We start from the raw sequence: 24848 nt of genomic DNA, 5'->3' as shown, positions 1-24848 counted from the left end.
CTTTCATTTTTAACTTATTCATATGCATGGATGTGTGGTTCTACTCTTTTTTTTTTTGTTTGAATTTCGCCGGGTGTCCACAACCTTCAACGACGTCCGTTTTACGGTCCGCCGCACCGGTCATGACTAATCCCATGGCCTGTAGCGGTAGCCCCACACACACCACAGAGGGGTAAATTCAGGAGCCCGCCGCAAGGATCAAACCCGGGAGGCATTTCTGCTAACCGTCAAGCGGCACTTCCGGAATTCGCCTCTGCCAACTGAGCTATGCCCTGGGGGCTGGTTCTACTCTTGGTCTTTAAGTTTGTAACTCATTATTTCTTTTGAAGATAAATAGAAGATTATTTCAATGTGGTGGCCTCTAATTCAATTCTCCTTAAACCATGCAAATATTACTGTTAAATAATGAAGCTTTGTCTTAGATGTTATGGTATACTTGTGCCTTAACTTGCCTATTTGATTTGTATGAAATAATTTTCATTCATCTAAATTTGAATATGGAGAATAGATTTTTAATATAAAGTAGAATGGACCCAACGGTCTTTGTTCATGAAGTTTGGTTGCCATTTATTAACTCAAAATTCTTTATGAGCTAGATTTTTTAAAGTTAAATATGTGAAGGGAGGATATATTGCTCTTTACAAGCCTCATGGATCGGATTCTTCCTTTTGGAGGAAAATTCTGCAGGGTGTGCCTAAACTGTTAAGTAAATCTAAGTAGAAGGTTAGAGAAGGAAATGTAAAATTGTGGTATGATAAATTTCTAAATTCGGAACCTTTATTTGCAGATTGTCCAAATGGTGCACATTCACATATAAGATTAAAAGATTTGGTTATTAATAATGCGTGAGATGTGAAAAATTTGTAGAGGATTCTAGGGTTTAATAAAGCAGAAGAAGTGGTGGAAAAGGTGGGAAATCTTAGAAACTCTTCGGACATTCTGTTATGGCTCCCAGAAAAGGATGGTTGCTTTAATACAAAGTCTGCATGGGAGGTTATCAGAGTTAGAGCTCCAAAATTTGATTGGGCAAAGTGGATTTGGAATAAATGGTTATTAAAGAAAATTGCTATCTGTATATGGAAGGCCGCTTTTGAGTGCTTAAGCGTTGATGAAAATGTGAGAAGGGTGAGGGTTTCTCTTGCTTCGGCATGTAATTGTTGTGAGATGAGGCAGCTAGAAGACATGGAGCATGTATTAAATAAAGGAGACCTTACTACTGAGGTTTGGAAGAAGGTTTCAATGGAGGTAAGTGTACATTTCCCAACAAAGTTGGAAAGAAAGAGTCCAAATGTGGTTTAATAGGACTTCCAGATTCTCTCAATTGGGATCATTGATGGCTTTGATTCCTTATTTAGTAGTTTGGAGACAGTGGAGAATGAGATGTGTTGTAACGCCCCAAACCCTTAAACCCGGGTCCAGCGCATTATACCTGCTAAAATCCTTGATAATCCATAATCCATATCATATGTAGCGGAAAACATAAACAAAATCTCCATAATATAATATTAGAGTTTACTAATTTCTATCTATAATCCAAAGTATCCATCCAACACCTGCATTCCCATATATACATATATCTCCAAAAGCATTTTAGTATTTTCACAACCATTCTGTTCTCAATAGGCTTAAAACATAAATATTTACATTCCCCCAAAGTATTATGAAAATATACCCTTTCTCTTTAAGTCCCTCAAAATGCTAAATACCCTCGAGCTCCCTAAGCTCGACCTCGAAGATGTCCTGAAAAAGAAATAATCATATTCGGGTGAGACACATCTCAGTAAGAAAAGAAACATACATATTAAAATAGTGTGTGACCAACATGAGATAAATAGATATCATTTTTATTTCATTTGCAAATCATCATATAACATTGAAATCGTTTTCTGAATCTAAACAATCATATGCAAATATTTACCCCACGAGATTACCCAAGGATAGGGGTGATTACCCGCCCATACAAATAGCACCCCTCTACTCTGATACTTAGGTAGCCCTAAGGTCACAATTAAAACATATCAAAGCACTCACCTTACTCAGTAAGCCCTTAAGTTGTAGATTAATCTCATACTCACGCAGTTCAATAATAGTTTACCGGCAAGCCCCTAAGGATAGGGAATTCTACCCACCCATACAAGTAGGTTTCCTCTGCCCTAGTGCGTTATGCAGCTACTGTCATATCTGAAGCTACTAGTGCACTCATCTTACTCAACAAGCCCTCAGGCAAAGGGTGCGCCTCGCCCAAACGTAACATGTTCTACATACATAAATACTTCTAATATCATAATACACCATTCTTTCCATCATTATTCAATCATTCACATTCTTTCATGTTCATAACTTAACATTTCCTTGTGTTTCACTTTAAGTAACTCTTTCTCATTTGTATCATTCACATTTCACATTTCATTTCATTGCATTGTCATTCCCTGTCATTTCATTTCATAATATTTTCATTTCATGCCTTTGTACAACAACCGCTCTTTAGCCGTCATTTGTTAGTCTACATAGAAATATGCTAGAATCTAACACAGCTCCTTTTAGCTGTCATCAGTTAGTCCACATAGAAATGAGTTAGATCTGCTAACCCAGCTTTCAGCTGTCGTACCTTTACATGGTTGCATTTAACATACACAGGCAACATTGTTCATGTCATATTTTATTCTCGTTGTTTTACTTACTTAGCCTACATCTCATACATTTAACATACAATTTGCACAGATTCTCATGCCACACAATTTAATAGTAAAATTCATACATATTTCTCATAAAATAAGCCAACCCACATTTAACATTTACATGCTCAAAATACACTTCATTTTTTACATAATTCCTTAGAAAATTCCTTTCACTTTCGTTCGTTTACTTTCACACATACATAACTATATCAACAATCCTAGGCTCAGAAAACATAAATTTCATGGCTGGCATTTTAAACCCACATAAAAAAAACATATATACATAAATAACACATGTTCATTTTTAATTCATGAAAAACCTGATTTAATATATAAATTTCCCCCTTATCTTGTTCTCGAACTACACCGACAGGGACTCTGGAAAAATACCTGTGGCGCTCACCCAGACCCTGAAATTAAATTCCTAATTCCAATAAATTATTCATGAATAAAATATTATTTAAATATTTCCTAAGGTCATAATTCCTAAATAAATAAATATACCCTTAAATATAGCTAAATTACCAAATTTCTCAAATTAATTAATTTATTTCCCCAAAATACTACCCATCTAACCTTCCCTAGGCTCCACACACCTCAAATTAACATTTAAACTAATATTTATTAATCCCACTTAATTTTTTAAATTATGCCTGCGGGACCCAAAATTACACTCGTGGCGCTTACCCGAGTCCTGAATCAAAAACCCTAATTCCATTTAAATTATTCCTAAATAACATACTATTTAAATATTTTCTAGGGTCGTAATTTTCAATTTACAATTATATTCGTAAATTTAACTAATTTGTCAAAGTTTCCAAATCCCACTCTCACTTTGGAGTAGGGTTTAGAAAATCCCAATTGAAAAATTATCTATGTCAAAATGACGACAACGATGACTAAGACCACGTGGTGGTACCCGTTTGCTGATTTAACAGTAGATTTAAAGAAAAATTGAGAAAAATTAGGAAAAATTACCTTTTCCCAAGAGCAGTGCTTAAGTCATTCCCACGATCAATCTGCTCCAGTAGAAATGTCGGCAGTGGAATCAGGAATCCAATGGCATCTTTCGTTTCCCGATCTGCTGCAAATTCGTCGAGAAATTAAGAGAAGGAGAGAGACGGAGACGAAGTGGCTGGCACAGGAATTTTAAAAATTTCAGTGCAGGGGGGGGGGGGTGGAGTCCATTTCTTCTTCTTCTTCGTCTTCTTCCATCTTCCTTCTTCCTTCTTCTTATCTTCTTATCTCCTTAACTTTATACATATATATATTATATTACTTTAACTTATATATCTTATTTTAATTTTTTTTAAAATCCAATGCAATAATATTTAATTTAACAACTAGTAATTTAGTTATTTAATTTATCTTAATTTAATTTTTTTTAATTTAATTTTTTTTTTCTTTTTCCCACGTCATTCCTTTTATTTATTTATTTGTTATTTTATTTAGTATTATTTTTTTTATAAATTATTTTAATCCTTTTAAATTTCCGAATCTTTACATGTGCGGCTAAAATGGAGGGTAAATTGGAGAGTAGTACAGATGTGTGGCTGTCCATTAAGTATTAGGTGAGAGTTTTGAGCTGGAACATGACAGAATTGACTCAATTAAAGGATACTGATTTTCGAATATTATAGAATCTGGAAGTGCAAATTGTGAATAAAAGAATTAAAACTATGCAATGTGTGAGATGGTTAAAACCGAGGTAAGGGAGGTTGAAATTTACCTTGGTTCTTGTTCAAATAGTGAAACTGAATTGAGAGCAGTGTTAGAGGAAATAAAGATTTGCAAACATTTGGGTCATACCAATATTAATATTGAATGTGATTCGAATATTGTAGTAAATTGGATAAGATCCAGTAAGTGCTACTTGTGGTATTTGTGGGATTTTTGGGAGTAGTTTATTGGTTTATTGGATTGAGTAGACTTTTCGATAAATCATTGGTATAAATAAGAGAACAAAGTGGTAGATGTCTTGGCTCGACAAGGTGCTTTGGGGTGGGGGGGAATAATTTGTTTACAAATAGTGGTCAACGCCCTAGAGTTATTAATGGTTTGTATAAACTAAAGAAGATGGGTACGACTTATATAAGGTATGTTTGGCTGATTTCCTATTGGTATTGGTTTATGTTTTATGTTGTTTATCTTTTGTTTATTTTGTTGCGTGAGGTTTGTTTTTTGTAGGTCCTTGTTTTGTTTTGGTTTGGTTGGACTTGTAACCCAGTTTTTGGACTGGATGTGGGTGTTGTTTTTTTGTTTGGGAGGCCTTTAAAGTTTTGTCTTTGTAATCTCCCTTTGCTTGGCTTGTAACCATGGTATTCCTCCGCCAAAAGTGAGGGTTATATGGAGGTGTCGTCCTTCTTAAAAAAACCAAAAAACAAAAAAGGGAAAGAAAGCATATTGTAATGGTGTTGGGCACAACTCCATTTTTGGCCGTCAAGCCTCATTGATTATCCTATAAATATTCTAGTTGTGATTTATGCATCCTATTAAATTTGTAAGCACTAGTAGGGTTGTTTAAAAATATTTAAAACCGAACTAAACCAAAATTTCGATTTACTAATTTGTTAAATTCAGTTTTGATTCATAGTTTTTACAATTTTCAATTTTCAGTTCGGTTTTAGTTTTTATGTTCATGAAAATCCATGGTTACTCAAATCAAACAAATATATATATATATATATATATATATATATATATATATATACATAAATATTTTTTGATAATTTATTTTTATAAATAATGCATAAATGCACACATTAAATCAAAACCCAAGTAAACTATCTCATTTCTATTTTAAAAATATTTATAATAGTTTAAAAATTAATTCAAATCAAATAATTAAACTGAAAGTTGATTAATTAGACCATCAGTTAACTGAAGGGTTCGAATGGATTTTGATTCACAAAAATATAAAACTGAAACCTCCGACTTGGCTTGATTTCAAAAAGTTCTATTTAGATAACCGAACCATGAAGATCAAATATCAAACTCTTTTTGGCCAGCCATTGCGTGAGCTTGTTATGGCAATGTCAATCAGTGTACAAGTACCAACCCTAATGCATAGAGCCTAGAGTTAGAGCATAGTATGGGGCCCAACGTCATGCTTGGTTTAGGGGTAATAGTAAAATGAAAAGAAACTTCAAATGACCACGTGATAAAATCAAATAATAAATTCAATTCTATTATATTTTATTTCTTTCTATTCATGCGTACCAGTTAATGAATTCTTTCATTTTTTTTTTTTTTCTATCTTTAAATATAATCCCACATTGTGAATGGATTCAATAACATACTTTCAATAAAAATTCGGATCATTTGTGTGTTCTGCAAAGGATATAATTAGACGGCACACATACATCACCAAAGCATTGAAACAAGAGGTGTGGAACAATTTGTATTAGGAGTTTCATGGTCCTATTGAGCCATTTAATGGAATCCTTCAGTTTGGGCATATTTGATGGTGAAGGATAGCCAAGTTAAAAAATATACACAGCCTTCACAGCAGGAGTTTTTTTAACTCTAGGCTGCTCAGTCTCAGGCATTTACTTTATAACCATATTGCTGGAGACACGAAAGCATGAAGGAGGCTGCAGAGTTCTCTGAATCCTTTACTCTTGACTTGGAGATTCCCATTGAACAGAGCATTGTGTCCGCCACCTTCACTTTAACCGAGCACACAAATTGTCGTTCATGGCCAGGACCGATCTCTTTCTCAATTCTGCAAGCAAAGAAAAGCAACATCAAGAATCATTATTTTTGCAGCTGTTGGACAGATTGGAAAGGAAACTACACATGAACTCGGACAAGTTGGTAAATTTTTTTCACCACTTTATTTTTGTCCAGATCTGTCTGTTTAAATCGAGGACTTTTTATGAAAAAAGGAATAGAATAGGAAGCTTGAGTGTATTTTTATCTCCATATCAAATACTACTAAGAAAGAAAATTCTTTAATATGATCAAGAATAAGAAAAACCAAGGATTATTGACACCTAAATTCACACTTTTGTTCTTCAAGTTTTCAACGGGACCTTACAAGTTCAAGAACGTTATAGTCACTCCATCTCTGGTGCTGCCAATAATATTAATCCGCCAAATATTTTCCATTCTTTAATCCATAGTCTTGACTCTTACTACTATCAAATCTCATTGGATCTAAATATTAGCAGTTTTAGTTAAGCTGAGCCAGAAAACTCCTAATGAACTCAGTCACGTATAAAAGGTGTAGACACTGAAACAAATCACTGTGCGAAAGCAGCAAGTAATCCTTAATTCAATGCAAAGAAACATCACATTTTGCTTTTTGTATCATTTCAAAGGCACAAATCTATCCAACACAAAAGACTATAAAGTAGTTTAGATAGAGAGGAAATACTACTAGAAAAAAAAATTGCTAGAGATTTTATTTTGGGAGGTCTAAAAAAATATCGCAAAGATATTTATCCTAAGTTTGAGAGGCCTTGGATTTGAATTTGTGTGGAATTGAAAAAAATGTAAAAATTTGTTGAACATAAGGAGAGTGAGAGTATGGAGTTGGGGCATTCTGCTTGTAATCGTAACTAAATAGTGAAATCGATGACCTAATCTGACTCCGACTCTCTGTTGATTGTTCTTTGATTTCTCTTTTTTTTTTATTTTGTTTATTGGCTTTGTTGCAGGTTTTCAGAACACAAAGCTTTTAGGTGAAGTGATATTCTGATAGAGAAAATAAAAAATTCAGACCACAGGTAAATGGAGGGCCTTTTGGTAGCCCATGTATGTCAAGTTCTTCTAAAAGAGTGGTCCATTGCATCACCTAGCACCCTAGCCCATATCAATTCTCATTCAAAATTGGCTAAGGCATAGCATGGGCTAATTTTGCTACAGATTTACATTTACCTTTGTTGTGCTCCCACTTTGTTGCCTTCAGGTTTACATCCTCTCTCCAGCTATCTTTTCACTGATCTCTTTCAACCTGAGATTTGCCTCACACTCAATCCGTTCTCCTTTAATGTACTGCTTTCCATTATGCTAGGTGTCCCTTCTCCTTTGTCCTACAATGATGCATGGTTTGTTGGTATTTTGTGTAAAAGGTATTTCAAACGGTTTTTTCATGAATTTACTCAATATCATTAACTGTTATAAAAACAGCTATGACTGTTTATGTGACCATTGTTATTAAACGTTCTGCGACTGTACTGACCATTTTGTGACCGTTGTTGTTGACCGTTTTATAATAATTGTTTATATATATGATATAGCTTGAGGAAAAGATTTATATGAACATAATTTATTGTGCTTTCTTCTCGCAAATTCTTCTATTGATCAGTGGTTCCTCTCTTGTAGTCATTGTTGCAATATATCTATTTGGTTTAACGAAATTGTTCTGTTCCTATTGTTGTATCCTAAGGGCAAATGCCAACCAGTCTTCTGCACCATATTAAAGGAGCAAAATCTTACCTAAGGGCAGTGTTACACACACCTCAACCAATAAGTTTCCTCAATTTTATTTTTCGCATCCAATTTTCAAATGCAATTTTCCAACATGGGTATCCTCTGATTAGTAAGTTGGCAACTTATGTGCCACCCTGTTGGGTTGTTGGCCACCTATCTTCCACATGACCACTTTCCCCTCAACTAGGGAAAAGGTCTGACTCAAATTTTCAATTTAATTACCTATGATGAAACTCTAAGCCATGGGCATTGAATTGATTGTTGCTCCTTCCTCTTTATAGACGCAATCTTTCGTATCATGGTACAATATTCCGTAATGATAGCAAAAATCTAGAAGCCTTTCATAGTGGACCTTTGCTTGATCCTATGTTCCCTCAACACAAATCTGGTGGGTAGGGGTTTAATGGTATCAATCTCTACTTTAATCCTCAAGAATCTTTTCCTAGCTCTATTGATTTTTTTCTTTTTCCAATATATTTAGAAGATTACATAAGCATTTTTTTTTCAAAAACTATTGACATCGAGTTTACATGATCCATTTTGGTTGTCAATATTTTGCGACTTAAGAAAACCAAAGTAAAATGAACCAAACCATTGGTTCCTTTACTTACTTTTTATTTTAAACAATTGAAAAAGTAAAATAAAAGAACAACTGTTTTAGAAAAGTTCTGATTTGAGAGTACCATTAATAGGGAAGATAGACTTTTAAATATTCATAATTTGATATTTAAAAGGTCTAGAATGGTTACTGCACTGATACCCTATGTGTGTGTCTCCCACTTAAAAAGTTCAAAATTTTGAAAAAAGGAGTGGAACCAGCAAAATGACCCTCCAGGATCAGGTTTTCGACTGCTTCCTACTGGTTTTTTTTTTTTAATTTTTTGAAATTTCAATTTTCAGCCCTCGACTCCTTTTGAAAAGGTCTTCATAGAATTCATGCAAAGGCATATATCCTATGAAAATTCCACTATTTTAAATGCCTTTACAAATTCCTCAAACAAAAGGCACGAAAACAAAGAAAGAAAAAAAAAAAAAAACAAGGAAAACACTTGGGATCTGTTTGGTATCATTGCTGTTTTCGATTTTCTATTTCTATTTCTCCACAATGAAAAAACATATTATAAAAATGCTTTTGTTTTTGTTATCAGTTTTCTATTTCTATTGTCGATTTTTAGCTATTTGCCAAAAAACTGAAAACCAGATTTTATGATTTTCAGTTGTTTTGACAACCTGGTGCTAGAAATTTTAATAACCAAAAATAATTTTTTTTTTGGATTAAATTATTCACTTTATACACTTCTAAATTAAAATTAAAATCAAAATTAAATGATCATATGATTTCAAATATAATTAATAGAAAAATATACACAAATTTCAACAAATAATAATAAAGTCAATTACAAAATACTTTTACCATATTTCAATTTTCATTTCCAATAAATTTTTTGTTGTATAGCAAAGTTTCAAAGTAGAACAATCAAGAAAAATAATTGTTGACCTCATAGGTCATACCCGATTTTGATAATGACAAATACTCAAGTATTTTATGGTTATCGAGTTTGTGTGCAGGTATATATTAGTAGATCAATTGATGGCACATAAAGACTCAAAGTATAAAGACCCTGAAGTTTTCTTTTGTTGTAATTTATATTATTGCTCAATTCGGGTTCGGTAATAGTAAATATAAGAAAAGGTCTATAATAATCTCTACATGTCATGCATGTAGGTAATTGTAAGCTCATAAACCTTAGAAAGTCCTTAGGTCCCCACACAAACACATAAAATAGCCCTTTTAATCAATTAACATATCAGGGGAATTGAAAATGAACATAAAGAGCAAAATTGTGAGGTTTCGGGTGACCGGACCCTGGGTGTTCAAAACACCTCGAGCAACCGAACACTTGACGAGTCAAAATGTTGACTTTGGTTTCAAGCGACTGAACCATTTTGAAAGCATCGTCCACGAGCGACCGAACCTGTGTCAAGACCTTTCCCACCAACTCGGGTGCTCTAACCTTCATGTGTAAAATACCCTTGGGCGACTGAAGGTTGTTGTTCGGGCTACCGAAATTATGTACAAGCGACAAAATCGCAGACTTTTTGGAAATCGCCTCAATTCAACCAATCAAACCTTGACTCGGGCACCCAAACCTTCAAAAATAACTTTTTTGACTGAATCTGTTCCGGCAACCGAACCTTGGATCAGCCACCCGAAACTCTCAAGTTGTTTTAATTTTTACCATGGTTAAGCGCGGTTAAACAAGGTTAATATTTATAAATGGTTTTAAAAACAATATTAAGAATTACCTTGGTGTCCCCAACGCTCATAATTTGACCCACTTCTATATATAGGGGGTCATTTGTGAAAATTAGCATAGGATTAGCAAGATCATTAGTGAAAAATCCTCACAAACTCAAATAGCCTATTTTGCCTATACTACTTCAAATACTCTCATACATTCCTTCCTTTGATCAATCCAAGTATTGTGAGAGTTCTTATTGTGCTAGTCCTCTATTTTACATTGCTTAAAACTCTCATCTTTGTGATTATTGATTATTTGATTTTTGAGAGTTAAGCAAGAGTGTTTCCCACAGATTTAACTTGATAAATCTTGAGTTAGGAAAAACTCATTACCTTGAGGATCTTAGCATTATTATTGCAAGATTCCTTTAAGCAATAATTTTTGTGTGCAAAGTTTTTACAAGCTGTATTTTTCAAACAACTCTTGTGTTTATTTCATTGAGGAAACTAGTTGACCTAGGGATAAATTTTTAAATCTCCAATTCACCCCCCTCTTGGGATTGCACCAAAGCTAACAATAATTATAATAAATTTTATTTTTATTATAGTATTTTTAATGTGTATTATTAGTAATTTCTTATTCTAATCATTTTTTATAATATTATTTGATTTAAAAATGAAAATGGGCATTTTTTAATTAAGTTTTTAATTTGTATTAGTTTTATAAATGTTAACCAAACAAGTTGCTAGTTTCTAGATTTTAGTTTCTATTTCTAATTTTTTTATTTTCGTTTCTGGTTTTCATTTCTTTAATTTTTGACAGTGATACCAAACAGCCCCTTAGATTTTTAGTTGTGGCTAAATCTACAAAAGTAGATTGCTTACACATCCTCCATTAAAGGAATTAAGACACTTGTAGTTCACCAAAACGTTTTCAAAACAAGTTCTAAAAACATTTTGATGATCTTTTGAAGAACACTTGAAAAACACTTGAGAACACTTGAAGACACTTGAAATCCATATTAAAAAAACTACTTGTTTTTTATTAGAAAACTAATTTTTCAACAAAAACTTCACAAAATAGATATTAAAATCAAGTTAAACCTCAAGAAAAGCTCATTACTTCATGGGCGACTGCTTTAAAAATTGTGTTTTCCTTGTTTAAGCTTGAAAAAGTGTGGATTTTGGTAGGAGAATCACAAACCTGCCTTGAAATCTATTTTTAAAAGAATTGGAGAACATCCAAAAGTCATATCATGGATGTATGACTCCAAGAATTGAATGAAAACTTTGCAAAAACTTGAGAACGCTGTGAAAACTTCACATGAATATTTTTTGATGAAAATTTGATTTTTTTTTTAATGGAAAAATCAAGAAAACCCTTAGCAAAAGGGCACTTAGACTGGACCAAATACTCTCTAGTAAATGTATAGACTCAAAAACATTTAAAATTCCAGAGAATTTACGAAAAAGTGCAAAAACATACACTTTCAGGATTTAACCGTCGACCACTTTGCAGGGGGCGGTTGACCACCTAGTAGCCCAACAACTACTTTTTCAAATCCAAAAGGGAGCGATTGACCATATAAATGAACCTATGGACTTCCTACAAGCAAATTTTAAGACCACATGCATTTTTTAATGGAGAAATCATGAAACATTGAACATGTATATTCAAAAACCATCAACATGCCTCAACATAAAAAAAACTCATAAAACATGTGAAAATAAATTAAGTGGAAGATTAGACACTGACTTTGTTGAAGAAAAACCCTCTGTAGATTAAGTGAAGGACGCTTTCACTTTAATTCACTTTCCAAATACCCACAAAAAACGTTTTAAAAGACGAAGGCATAAGCCTCAAGGCGTTAAGGTGTAAGCCTTTTTGAGATTTTGACTTTTTTTATTTTCAAAATATAAAATAAATTATATATACAAAAAATAATATGAAATTTATTAAGATAAATTATAAATTTTGTTGTCTAAATTTAAAAAAAAAAATACTTCAATAAAAATCAAAACACAATAATGGAAAAATCCACATTATTAATACACAATAACCAAAGCTGTCTTTATTGCCTATACTGTATTCTTGTAAGTGTAATGCTACAGCCACATGGCCTTTCCACAGCCATGTGCCTTCCTTGCAAGTTGCCTCCCCACCTAGTAAATAAATCTTGCTTTTCTAGTTCCCCCTCTCACACCATTTTCTCTCCACAGTCCACTACCTCCATCAAAAAGGGTTTTAAGACGAGAAAGAGACACTAGAGACGAGAGTGAGACACTCGAAAGTGACCCAATTATCTAGTCGCAGAAAGAGAACGAGAGAGGGTAAGAGATGAACAGCTAGATAGAGGTGGCAGTGCAGTCATCCTATCGGAGGAGCTTGTTGAAGAAGATGACAGTGGCTCTTTGTTGAAATGATGGAGCACTTGTCGAAGGGAGGGGTCTTTGATCATTCGATTCTTTGTCCATTCTTTGATAGAAGCGCGAAAGAAATGGCCTTTTTGCCCTATTTTGCAGTTTCTTTAATTTTTTTATATCATTAAAGTAAGTAAGGATTGGTCCCAGAATGTATGTGCCTTATACTTTTTTTTTATTCTATGGATAAAGGATCTAATTGATAGAGGAAGCACCGTAAAGATCAATTAGTGGGGTTTTGGGCCGATACAATAAAAACTGCTTACTTATGTCATGATATGAGATAAAAGTTAGGAATCAACTTATGCAATAGAATCGATCCACTAAAGGTATTGAGCAGTGGTGTAGGATCAGATCCCAAAGATAGTAAGTCTTTTCTTTCTTATCTTATGACAAAAAGTCTTTTTCAAAGATTCTATATAAATTTCTATATGAAACCGAGATAGTCACCTTTCGTAAAATTTTAAGGGGAACGCCTCTACTTTATTCTTCTGAAGGTGGGAGAAAAGATAAAACTAAAATTATTAATCCAAATTCACGTTTGAAACTCATGTAATTAATCTCTTTTGATTAACCCGAAAAAATGGGATAGATCTATGAGAAATTTCATTCAGTTAGATATGGTATATTAAAATGGGACAACAAAAGAATTGACCGATGAGCCGTATGAGGTGAAAATCTCATGTACGGTTCTAAGGGAAGGAATTGACCCGCCTATTCTGACCAGGGGGAACAGGCCATTCGGCAAGGAGATTCTGAAATTGCGGAGGCTTGGTTCAATCAAGCCGCTGAGTATTGGAAACAAGCTATTGCGCTTACTCCGGGTAATTATATTAAGGCGCATAATTGGTTGACGATTACAAGACGTTTCGAATAAAGGAACACTCTGTTTATCTATTTTGCAGTTTCTTTAATTTTTTTATATCATTAAAGTAAGTAAGGATTGGTCCCAGAATGTATGTGCCTTCCTCTTTGAGGCGCAAAAAAACACATTTTTCCAGTGGAGGCGTACCCTCTGATCTAGAAAGCGTACACAGCAAAATTTTCACCTTTTGAACTATGCCTCAATGCGTTCTAGCAGCAAAACGCCTCGAGGCACACCTCAAAAATGCCTTTTAAAACACTGCCCACAAAACTTCAAATGAAAGATGGACTTTTCTCTTTCTTTTCTTCAACCAAATTCCCTTTTTAATCCCACAAAACACTTAAAAAAATCCTCTCCTTATTCCCACTTGGACGTGCCACCATCTCTCACTCAAGAATTCCTTTTATAAAACTCCAATGCAATTAAGTGAAAAGCCCCTTTAAATTTAAATTTTGAAAATTCAAATTCAAGTTAACTACCAAGAATCACCAACCACCAACTGCCAATGTCGTTGCTCGACATATGGCAACCTTAGGACGTATGACGTGCCCAAATTCCCCAGCCAATCGTAAGGGAGCAATACAAAAATTCAAAATTTGTCAGGGCCAATCGACCACCTAAATGAGTCAATCAACCGCCAAAAGTGGTTGATTGACTACCTTATATTGCCTTTTCTTTATTTTATTGGGTAAAAAATGACTATTGACAAAAACACATGCTACCACAATTTTCCTCACATTTTTTTAGCACATAATTTTTTTTGGAATTTTCTAGCATTTTTTTAAAAATAAAATAAAATAAAAAGAATTCAAGTTGGATCAAGTAGGATCTGACTCATTTAGAGACTACAAACAGCCAAGTGGATCCAAGTGAACCCAAATTGGACCTGGTCAATATGGAAAGGAAGGGAAAAAAAAGGAGCATGTTGGGAAGGCTAGGGTGTCCGCCCTGGGGGAGGGGGGGGGGGACACCATCACGCGTCTTGTTCTAGACACATGTAGCAGCTTGGCATGTTGGTGGGAGCCAAAAAAAAATGCAATGTCCCAAAGACATGTGCCAAGCAATCCCATTGCCTAGCCTCTAGCCACCATCCACCCTCACTAAAGCTCCCTAGAGCTCCAAAAGCCACTTTTTTCTTTTTCTTTCTTTTTTCTTTATTTTGTTGGAAGCCTCTCTCTCTCTCTCTCTCTCTCTCTCTCTCTCTCTCACTCTTTTACAACAAGCTCAAGCAGCCACAGCTGCCCCAACTCCTCTCACACATGCCAAAAATCCTCTCATGCTTGCCCACTCTCTCTCTATCTCCCTCTCTGCAACCATGCCTGTTGGGAAGTCCACCTCCATGGGCTCGCTCTCCTTTTCTCTTTTCTTCCTCTGCTTTCTCCTTCTACTTCCTCTCTCTGCTCTCTCTGCTCTATCCTTTCTCTCTTTATTCCCTTTTCAATTTCTACCTACTCTCTCTCCTCTACCCTTTCAATACTCTCTCAATACTCCACTTTCTCTCTACTCCCTCTTCATTTTCTCTCTCTACTTCACTATCGCTCTCTTAAATTACAGCTACAATCCTCATGAAAATGATAGGATCAGACCATGAATACAAATAATCATGCAAAATGCATGCCTAAACTACTTGCGAATCAAGTAGACACTACCTCAAGCCTTTAACATCATTAATAGTTTAAGCTTTCTTTGAAATTCCATAAAGCAATCCTAAAACGCATGCTTCTATCCAAGTAAAATAACATAAACCATCAGCATGCTGAATAGAATTCTGAACTAAACCAAGCAAGTTGGGGATATGGTTGTGCTTAGGAAGGTCAATTTTACAGAGAGGCAAGGAAATAGAGTATGCAGTGGGGAAGCACGTACTAGAGAGCTTACTCTCTCCTTTTCCTATGTGATGAAACTAGAGTCCCTTTGAGATGGAGATTGAAATAGAGGGAGGTTGGGGGATATGGTTAGAGGAGATAAGATCCATTTGATTTGCACTAATCTAACTTGATCTAATCTAAGGCGTTTAGTTCATCTCCTTGGATTAGAACCATTGGGGAATAAGATACATTGGATTTGAGCCAATCATGTTAAGGATATCAATCCCGTACAAGAAGATCCAAAGCATCAGCAAACAAGATATCCTTGTCCAATGTTTATTCAAACAAGAGGATCTTTTAAGGATATCAAGGATATCAATCCCAAACAAGAAGATCCTAAGCATCAACAAACAAGATATCGGATATCAACAAAACCATCGACGATTATCTCAAGGATATCAAATAGTTTTGGCAAGATACCAAAACCATGTATATCATTAAACTTACATAGACTTTATAGTAGAGATATCCTTGAGATAATCGTCAATGGTCTTGTTGATGTCTGATATCTTGTTTGTTAATGCTTAGGATCTTCTTGTTCAGGATTGATATCCTTAACAGATCCTTTTGTTCGAATATACGTTGGATAGGGATATCTTGTTCGTTGATGCTTCAGATCTTCTTGTTCGAGATTGATATCCTTGATATCCTTAACACCCTCCCTCAAATTGGAGGGTAAGGAACAGACCAACAATTTGTCATGCAAAATACAAAACCAATCAACAGTGTGGCCTTTGGTGAAGATATCAGCAACTTGATTGCGGGTATTAACATAACGAACAACCACATCTTTATTAACCACCTTCTCTCAAATAAAATGATAATCAAGTTCGATATGCTTGGTTTGAGCATGGAAAATAGGATAAGAGGCTAAAGACATAACACTGAGATTATCACACCAAAGCGTAGAGAGGGAAGATAAAAAAACTACGCAATTCTCGCAAAAGCATACGGATCCAATATTCTTCGGTTGTTGTTAAGACCAAGCTTTGATACTCTGCTTCAATACTAGATCTAGAAACAACAGGTTGTTTCTTAAAAGACCAAGAAACCAAACACTGCCCAAGATAGATGCCATAGCTAGTAGAGGAACGCCTATCATCTGAATTACCCGCCCAGTCCACATCACAAAAGGCATGTAAGGCAATAATGCTTGGTTCATAGTGAAGACCAAAATCAAAAGTATGCTTTAAGTAACAAAGGACTCGCTTAGTCAAAGTCCAATGGGTGCTAGTGGGAGCTTGCATATGTTGACATAACTAGTTGATTGAATACGCAATATCAGGATGGGTAATGATAACATACTGCAGGGCCCTAACAATATGGCGGTATTCAGAGGGATCGGCTAATAAATCACCATCAAATTTAGACATTTTCAAACCAAAAACACAAGGAGCCTTGTAAGGCCGAGCACCAACCATATTTGCACAATCAAGTAAATTGGCAATATACTTAGATTGACGCAAATGCAAACCAATAACATCACGTGTAGCCTCTATCCCCAAAAAATAGCTCAAATCACCCAAATCCTTCATCACAAACTCAAACTCCAAGTCTGAAATAACAGAGAAAATTGTAGAATCATCATTGCCAATGAGAATGATATCATCAACATAAACTAGTATAAAAATGAGCAATTTATCTCTGTGATGAGTGATGAGTGATGAGTGATGAGTGAACCAAAGAAACCAAGATCAAAAAGTGCCTGTGAGAAATGAGTGTACCAAGCTCGTAGTTCCGGTTTAAGGCCATAAAGAGAGCAATGTAACCAACAAACAAAGTAAGGATGCTCAGCACTTATATACCCCTTTGGTTGCTCCATATAAACTTCTTCATCAAGGTACCCTTGAAGAAAAGCATTGGAGACATCTAGCTACTGCGTAGTCCAATGAAATTGTATGGCCAAAGCAAGAATAAAGCAAACAGTTGTCGGTTTAACAACTGGGATAAAAGTCTCAAAATAGTCGATGCCAAACCTATGATCAAATCCTTTGGCGACCAACCTGGCCTTGTAACGAGCAACAGAACCATCAGGTTGTTGCTTGATCTTGTACACCCATTTGTTGCGGACCAGTGTTTTGAAAGGCGTTTTTGAGGTGCGTTTTGGGACAAAAACACCTCAAGGCATATGTGTAAAGGCGTAAATCCAAGAAAGCGTTCGCCTCAGCCAACAAAGCATATCCCTCCCTCCCTCCCTCCCTCTCTCTCTCTCACGTGTCTGAGTTCTTTATCCGTCTCTCATGTTTTTGTTTCATATTTTAATTGTTTAAATTAAATCTTGCTGCGCCTGGTGAAATATCTGAAGCGGACTCTCTCTCTCTCTCTCTCTCTCGAAGTCTCACGTGTCTGAGTTCTTTATCCATCTCTCACATTTTTGTTTCATATTTTAATTGTTTAAATTAAATCTTGTTGTGCCTAGTGACATGTCAGAAGCGGACTCTCTCTCTCTCTCAAAGTCTCACGTGTCTGAGTTCTTTATCCGTCTCTTAAATTAAATCTTGCTGCACCTGGTGAAATGTCTGAAGCGGATTATTCAAACATTTTTTTCTCATTTTAATACTATATATATAATTTTTATTTATTAATTATTTTAAAAATTACAGTCCCAAAAGGCTTACGCCTTGCCTTGCGGAGGGTAAAACACCTCGCCTTACGCCTTCACCTTTTAAAACACTGTTGCAGACAATATGACAAGAAGGTCGTGGATAGAGTGACTATGTACCGTTGTCCAATAATGCCTTGAACTCAGATTCCATAGCTACACGCCATTCCGGTTTAAAGACTACCTGTGTGAAAGTTTTAGGCTCAACAGGGATGGCAACCGTATGAAATAGAAGTGGATGACGAGAGGAATAGTAGGTCACAAAGTCAAGAAATTGGCGAGGTCAAGAAGGCCCAGTTTGTGAGCGGGTAACAGCACGTTGGACAGGGATGTCTTGGTGGGACGAAGGTGGAACCATCATGGTTTAAATTTGAATATGAGATGAAGCAAGTGAAGCATGTGGATCATGTGGCTCGAGTGACACATGTGAAGCAGACATAGAAGGCATAGTTGTTACAAGAGAACCAGCGAAAGAGTCTACCCAATGGATAGGTGATGAACACAAAAAATCAAGACATATTGGAATTTTAATTGTAGAAGAGGACGTACCAGTAGGGATCATGGCACTAGCAGAAGAGTGATTCAAGATCCTTATTTTAGCTGGAAAATATGTTTCATCAAATACAACACTGCGAGATATGTAAACACACTCACTTACGGGATCAACGCACTTATAACCCTTTTGAATTAAGCAATAACCAATGAAAACGCATAGGATACTACAATATGACAACTTTTTTCAGCATAAGGACGTAACAGAGGATAGCATCAACATCCAAAATTGCGTAGAAAGGAGTAATCGGGTGCAACCTTGTAAAGTTTAGAAAAGGGAGTATCATTATTTAAAACTGGCGTAGGTAACCTATTAATTAAATATACAGCAGTTAAAAATGATTCAACCCAAAATTTCTTAGCGAGTCCAGATTGCACAAGTAAAGTGAGTCCCATATCAACAATATGGCGATGTTTATGTTCAACAGTACCATATTGTAGAGAAGTATGCGGACATGTTCACCTATGTAAAATACCATTTTCTATGAGGTATCGAGAAAAAAGCAAGGAGATGTATTCTCCACCATTATCATTTTGCAAACGTTTAATAAGAGAAGAAAATTGTTTTTCCATAAGCAGCCGAAACTGAACAAAAGAATTGAAAACATCATATTTATTTGCAATTGGATACAGCCATGTAAATCCACTGAAATCATCAATAAATTTTACATAAAATTTAAAACCACTATGTGAAGCAAGAGGTGCAACCCAACATCCGAGTGTACCAAATCCAAAGGACCTAAAGTCCCACAATGAGAAGAGGGAAAAGGTTGTTGAATGGATTTGCCAAGTTGGCAAGACTCACAAAAACCATCCTTTTGCAAAGAACCAACAAGTAGCAATTTAAAATTACATAAGACACGACGCAAGACAGACTCAGACGGATGACCCAAACGTTGATGCCAAAGAGAGCCAGGCGCCTTGATTCCCATTAAAGCAGTCAACCCCCTGCGCTTATTGTGTGATAAGTTAGTGAGATTGATAGGATAGAGCCCATTTTCACTTGGACCCTGAAGGAGCGTGATTCTTGTCTGATTGTCCTAAACAGAGTAAGCATTATGTGTGAGATGAAAAGTAACATCATTATCAGCACAAAATTTGTTAATAGAAAGAAGATTGGTAGCAACTAGAGGACAGTGAATAATGTTATCAAGGAGAAAGCGGTTGTTATGAGAATGGACAATGGAGGAACCAATATGTTTAATAGACAAACCTGCACAATTACCTACACCAACAATCTAATTACCATCAAACGAGCATTTGGAATCAAGATTCTCAACATTATTGGTTAATTGTGCATTGGCACCATTGTCTGCAAGCCATTGACTATTTATAAAATCAGCATAAATATCAGCAACCATGGCTGCCAGCTCTGTAGGAGGATGACATCCTTGAAGTGAAAAATCCATCTACCAAAAACAGTCTAATGCCTTATGATTAGTGCCCTTGCAAATCTAGCAGGGTGAACGACCACCGGAGTTAGAAGAGGAAACAAGGCGAGCGTCCTTGGTAGATATGGGGGTCGAAGGTTTATTAATGGACAAATTCGGCTTGGTAGCGTTGGAGCTGGAAGAACTAGAAAATTGTAGTCTACGCTTCACCGGCCGAAATTTTGGACGAGTGGTAAATAGAGCAAAGGACATCTCTGGCGCAGGATTGAGTGGAGTATGATGGTTGAGAATTATTTCATGATTCAACAGTTCAGACCTTAAATCAAAAAAAGACATAGAAGTCTTCCGAGTATGGAAGGAGTAAGGGGTGATGAACTGTGTAAAGGTGGCGTTGAGACCCCCAATAATAAAAGAGATGAGATCGTCATCATCAACCGGCTTTCCCACAACAGATAATTGATCAACCAAGAACTTGGCTTCGAACAAATAAGAAGTGCAGGTCATAGAACCTTGCTGGAGGTTCTGTAGTTGACGTTTCAAATGGGGAAAAATCCAAGACTTCGACTAAGAAGAAAAACGAGCAGCAAAGGACTGCCATGCCAAAAACGACGTATCCAAAGAAGACACTAGCGAAGGAGAAATAGAGGAGATGATCCAACTTAGCAAAAATTGGCCACGACTCTACCAACTAGTGTAGGCCAGATTCACGAAGTCATTTTTGGCAGCATTATTGTCAACAAACATAGCAAGACAAGGGTTAGAGACATCAATAAAACCAAGCAGATTGTGACTCTTGAGGATAGGTTTAAATTGAACAGTACACGCAAGATAGTTCGTCTCATCAAGTTTGATAGAGACAAGTTGTGTTGGATTAGGAAAAACAAAATTGGATGAGGAGGAGGAACCAAACTCAGCCATGTTTAAAAAAGCTTAAAGCATAAGCTAGATAAACTCTGATACCATGAAAAATAAAATAGAAAAAGACAGTTTTGGTAAGATACAAAAACCGTATATATCATTAAGCTTATATAGACTTTATAGTTGAGATATCGGATTACAATAATAACCAGCATATCATGCGGGATATACACCAAAAAAATACAAAGTTTGAAAATCAAATGGCCTAATTTGTAGGAAGCATGGGATTTGTTATCCTTGAGATAACCATCGATGGTTTTGTTCATATCCAATATCTTGTTTGTAAATGCTTAGGATGTTCTTGTTCGAGATTGATATCCTTGATATCCTTATCAAATCCTCTTGTTTGAATATATGTTGGACAGGGATATCTTGTTTGTTGATGCTTAGGATCTTCTTGTTCGGGATTGATATCCTTGATATCCTTAACACATAGGTGGTTAGCTCATCTCCTTGGATTTGGATTTATTAGATATGAACCAACAGGCTTTATTGAATTTGAGCTAATCATGGTTAGCTTATCTCCTTGGACTTAGATGAGGAATATAATCTATTGGATGGAATGAAATGATTTTTTTGAGAAGGAGAGAGAGAGAGAGAGAGAGAGAGAAATAAAGTGTTATAGTTCACTTCCTCCGAGATCGTCACTATATTAGGATTCATGGCAATAGAAAATAGAGTTGATAAGGGATCAGGAACTAATGGATTGGAACCAATCTATTCAGCAGATGCAGAACATTGATTACCAAAGTGCTCAAAACAATGATAGTCATGAGTCATGACATATGCTACTTTGAGCACTATTATTGTGGGCCAAAGCTTATCATGAAGTTAGAACACAAGGAGCTTCCAAATGCATTACACCTTTTTATGCTATTGCAAGTATACTATATTTCATTAAAAAAAAAAAAAAACATAGCTCTGTTTTCAGTGCACTGATAAGGACACAACACTATTGTGCCATAATACGGCTAAGGACAACTCTCATTAATTTTGATGAAGCAACAACAATACATGCCTTTTCTGTGTAAACATTGTTGAAAGACAGAAAATGAGGGAGTTAGTTGCTTTTTCTAATGGATCAATCATTCTTCTTTCATAGACTTAGTATTTGGTTCTGTATGTTGTGAAAGACAGAAAACGAGTTCCTGTCATAGCTTTCTAATGTGCAGCTTACATGTCTTTCACAACATACAGAACTAACTACTAAGTCTATCAGAGAAGAATGATTGATCCATTCAAAAAAGCAACTAACTCCCCCCACATGTATATGTATCATATGCAAAAAAGCCTTCACTACAAAAATTCTATATGCACAATACAGTATCTATGTTCAATACGTTCAATCTCTAAAACATGAGACATTCTACTGTTTTAACCATCTAAAGGTCTTCCTAAATTTTTTTATCTACTTTATGCAGAGGGGCAAATTATTTAATAAAAATATGCCACCATACTTCAAGACTTTTTCTTGTAAAGAAAATTTAGCTTACGTGTAAGTTGGTTTGGGCCACTTCTTCTTGACACAGAGCACATGCAACTTCTGCTTTGCAGCTTCAATCTCCCATGTTAGCGTTCCACTGACCTCATCACAACTCTCAACCATGCCTAAATCAACATTATTTGATTGAGATAGCTTCTCCAAAGCTATCTTTGCCGCATTAAGCTTAGCAATTTCCTTCTGCTCTGAGGAGCTAGAAGTCACAAACTTCCCATCAACGAAAACACTCACAATGTCCTTGTCCCCTTTCCTCCAATGCTGGATATCTACTTGTTTACCCTGCTTCTGGCACAACTCAAACAGCATAGTCACTGGCTGGGGTTGCTGCCGCAAGTCCTCAAGGGTAATAATAGGCTCCAACAAATCCCTAAAAACCTAAAATTGTGATATCAAAACAGAGAAATTAAACTAATCATTGAATCAATACACCAAAATTGAGGCCAAGCCCTTCACAGATAGTGAAAGCAACTAAATTCACGCCGACCCATTAGTCACAGAACTACAGAAGCACATACCACCCAAAGATATTGCAGATCAAACCGACAATCGACATAAACTGCGGCCGCCACAGACTCAACAATGTCGGCAAGAACCTTAGGCGCTTTCACCACTCCCCCATATATAGCCAAATCAACCTCTTCGCTTACTGCTTTTACAAACTCTCTCACCTGATCGAAAGAACCCAACAACGAATCAATAACCAAGAAATTAACCACATACACAAAGAAAACCAAAAAGAAAAAAAAAATCGAAATTAATAGCACAAACACACGAAAACCCAATACCTTATCATCAAGGGCGGCGGCATGCCGGCGAACATAATGATAAAGCCCGTGCCGAACGGCGACGCGAGCAAGCTTCTCGGTGCTGATATTGGCGGAGCGAATGAGAGAGAGTTGCCCAGGGTCAAGATCTTGGTGGGAAAGATAGAGGTAGTTGCTGACAGCGCCGCCGAGAGCGGCATCGCCGATGAACTCGAGGCGCTGGTAGGAGGGGGAATCGGTGTAAGAGGGGTGAGTCAAGGCCTCCTCTAACAGCGCTCTGTTTTTGAACTTGTACCGGAGGAGGGCTTCGACGGCAGCGACGGCGGAGTCCATGTCGGAGCAAGAAGGGCAACCGTCGTCAGCGGCAAAGTACTCGAAGTTGTCGGGGCTCTCCATGGAGCTTGTGGCTGCGGATCGCTAGGGTTTAGGAGGATTTCGGACAGAAGTCGAAAACAGAGCATGGAGAGAGCGAGGGAGAGCACCTTTATGCTTCGGACGTCCCTGGCGAAGTTTAATGCTTTGGACGGCCTGTACTACTGTAAAAGTTGTCCGAAGTGGTACGCCTTGTAGAACATGAAAAATTAAAGGGTATAAACGTAACAATACAGCTGGACATGAGCGTGGACGTAGTCAACGCGCTTCTGTACAGTCGGGACTGGCACGCACCCTGATAAAATTAGAATTTGAAACTCACATGACCCTCGCCTTTCATACTGTGCCTTAATATTAATATAATATTTTATAGTTGGTAGAATTCGTTAAATAATAATTTTATTTTTTATTTTTTATTTTTATTTATTAATTTGCATGGAAAATAGCCAAAAAAAAAAACCTATTTATCTGGAAAGAGTTTAATTGCGACCGAAAAAAAAAAACTAACAAAAGGATGTTTAAAGTTCACGAAAAGTGACTTGACTAAATTATTGTGCTTTCACTTAATTCAATTTTAAATTATAATTATTTTTTTTATAAAGATGTTTTCAAGAGGCAACAAAAGAAAGTGAAAGATATAATCCAAAATTTTGGTAAAAAATATTTAATAAAATACACCTTAATAATCAAGATTATGTATGAAATCAAAATATTATTATTTTATTTAATATTACGTAATGCACTTTCGTAGGTGGGAGGTCTTGGATTCATATAGATAGAATGATTGTTTTGTCAATCTCAAGTTGGTAAGAGCTATATATCCAATGAAAATTCTTCGTGAGAATCATGAAACAAAAAATATAAAAGAAAGAAAATAATCTCTTATCCACTTTACAGGCACTTTTAATCTCATTAACCAATCACAAAAATTCATAAAAGAAAATCATAGTAAATCTTCTTGAAGTGGTCTCATTGTATTGGGAGAATGTAGTGTACTCTGTTGGCATTGCCATCACTTCTCTTTTCAGTATTAAGTTGACTTTTGGCCAGTTTGGAACTAGAGAAATATTAAAGAAATGAAAGTAAAAAAGAAAAAATTTTACATTTTTATGTTTGGTTATCAAGGAAAGTGAGAAAGAAAATAAAAAATATATTAAATTAATTAACAAAATTTTAATTTTATACACCCTTAATATTTTATTTTTAATAATATTTGATATAGAGAGAAAATATAATAT

At 35.7% G+C, this 24848-nt stretch overlaps 1 protein-coding gene across 1 annotated transcript; it reads right to left on the bottom strand.

Moving 5' to 3' along the window:
- Positions 1-6052: 6052 nt before the first annotated feature.
- LOC131164378 (ribonuclease 3-like protein 2) lies at positions 6053-23905 on the bottom strand. The gene is made up of 4 exons (XM_058121521.1): positions 23260-23905; positions 22990-23142; positions 22467-22849; positions 6053-6402 (listed from the first exon to the last, which is right to left on the bottom strand). The coding sequence occupies exons 1-4, from the start codon at positions 23632-23634 to the stop codon at positions 6219-6221; spliced, it is 1095 nt and encodes a 364-aa protein (XP_057977504.1). The 5' UTR covers positions 23635-23905; the 3' UTR covers positions 6053-6218.
- Between the last annotated feature and the right edge of the window lie 943 nt (positions 23906-24848).

This window comes from Malania oleifera, chromosome 1 (genome assembly GCF_029873635.1).
Source record: "Malania oleifera isolate guangnan ecotype guangnan chromosome 1, ASM2987363v1, whole genome shotgun sequence".
Classification (NCBI taxonomy): Eukaryota; Viridiplantae; Streptophyta; class Magnoliopsida; order Santalales; family Ximeniaceae; genus Malania; species Malania oleifera.
This window is presented reverse-complemented; position numbering and strand designations above follow the sequence as displayed.

What these genes read in the sequence shown, in the direction of transcription:
- LOC131164378 (XM_058121521.1), bottom strand. Translation starts at nt 23,634, where the DNA reads ATGGAGAGCCCCGACAACTTCGAGTACTTTGCCGCTGACGACGGTTGC. An exon ending in CCGCCGCCCTTGATGATAAG is followed by an intron (nt 23,143 to 23,259) that starts GTATTGGGTTTT and finishes TCTTTCGATCAG; the next exon opens with GTGAGAGAGTTTGTAAAAGC. An exon ending in ATCTGCAATATCTTTGGGTG is followed by an intron (nt 22,850 to 22,989) that starts GTATGTGCTTCT and finishes TCACAATTTTAG; the next exon opens with GTTTTTAGGGATTTGTTGGA.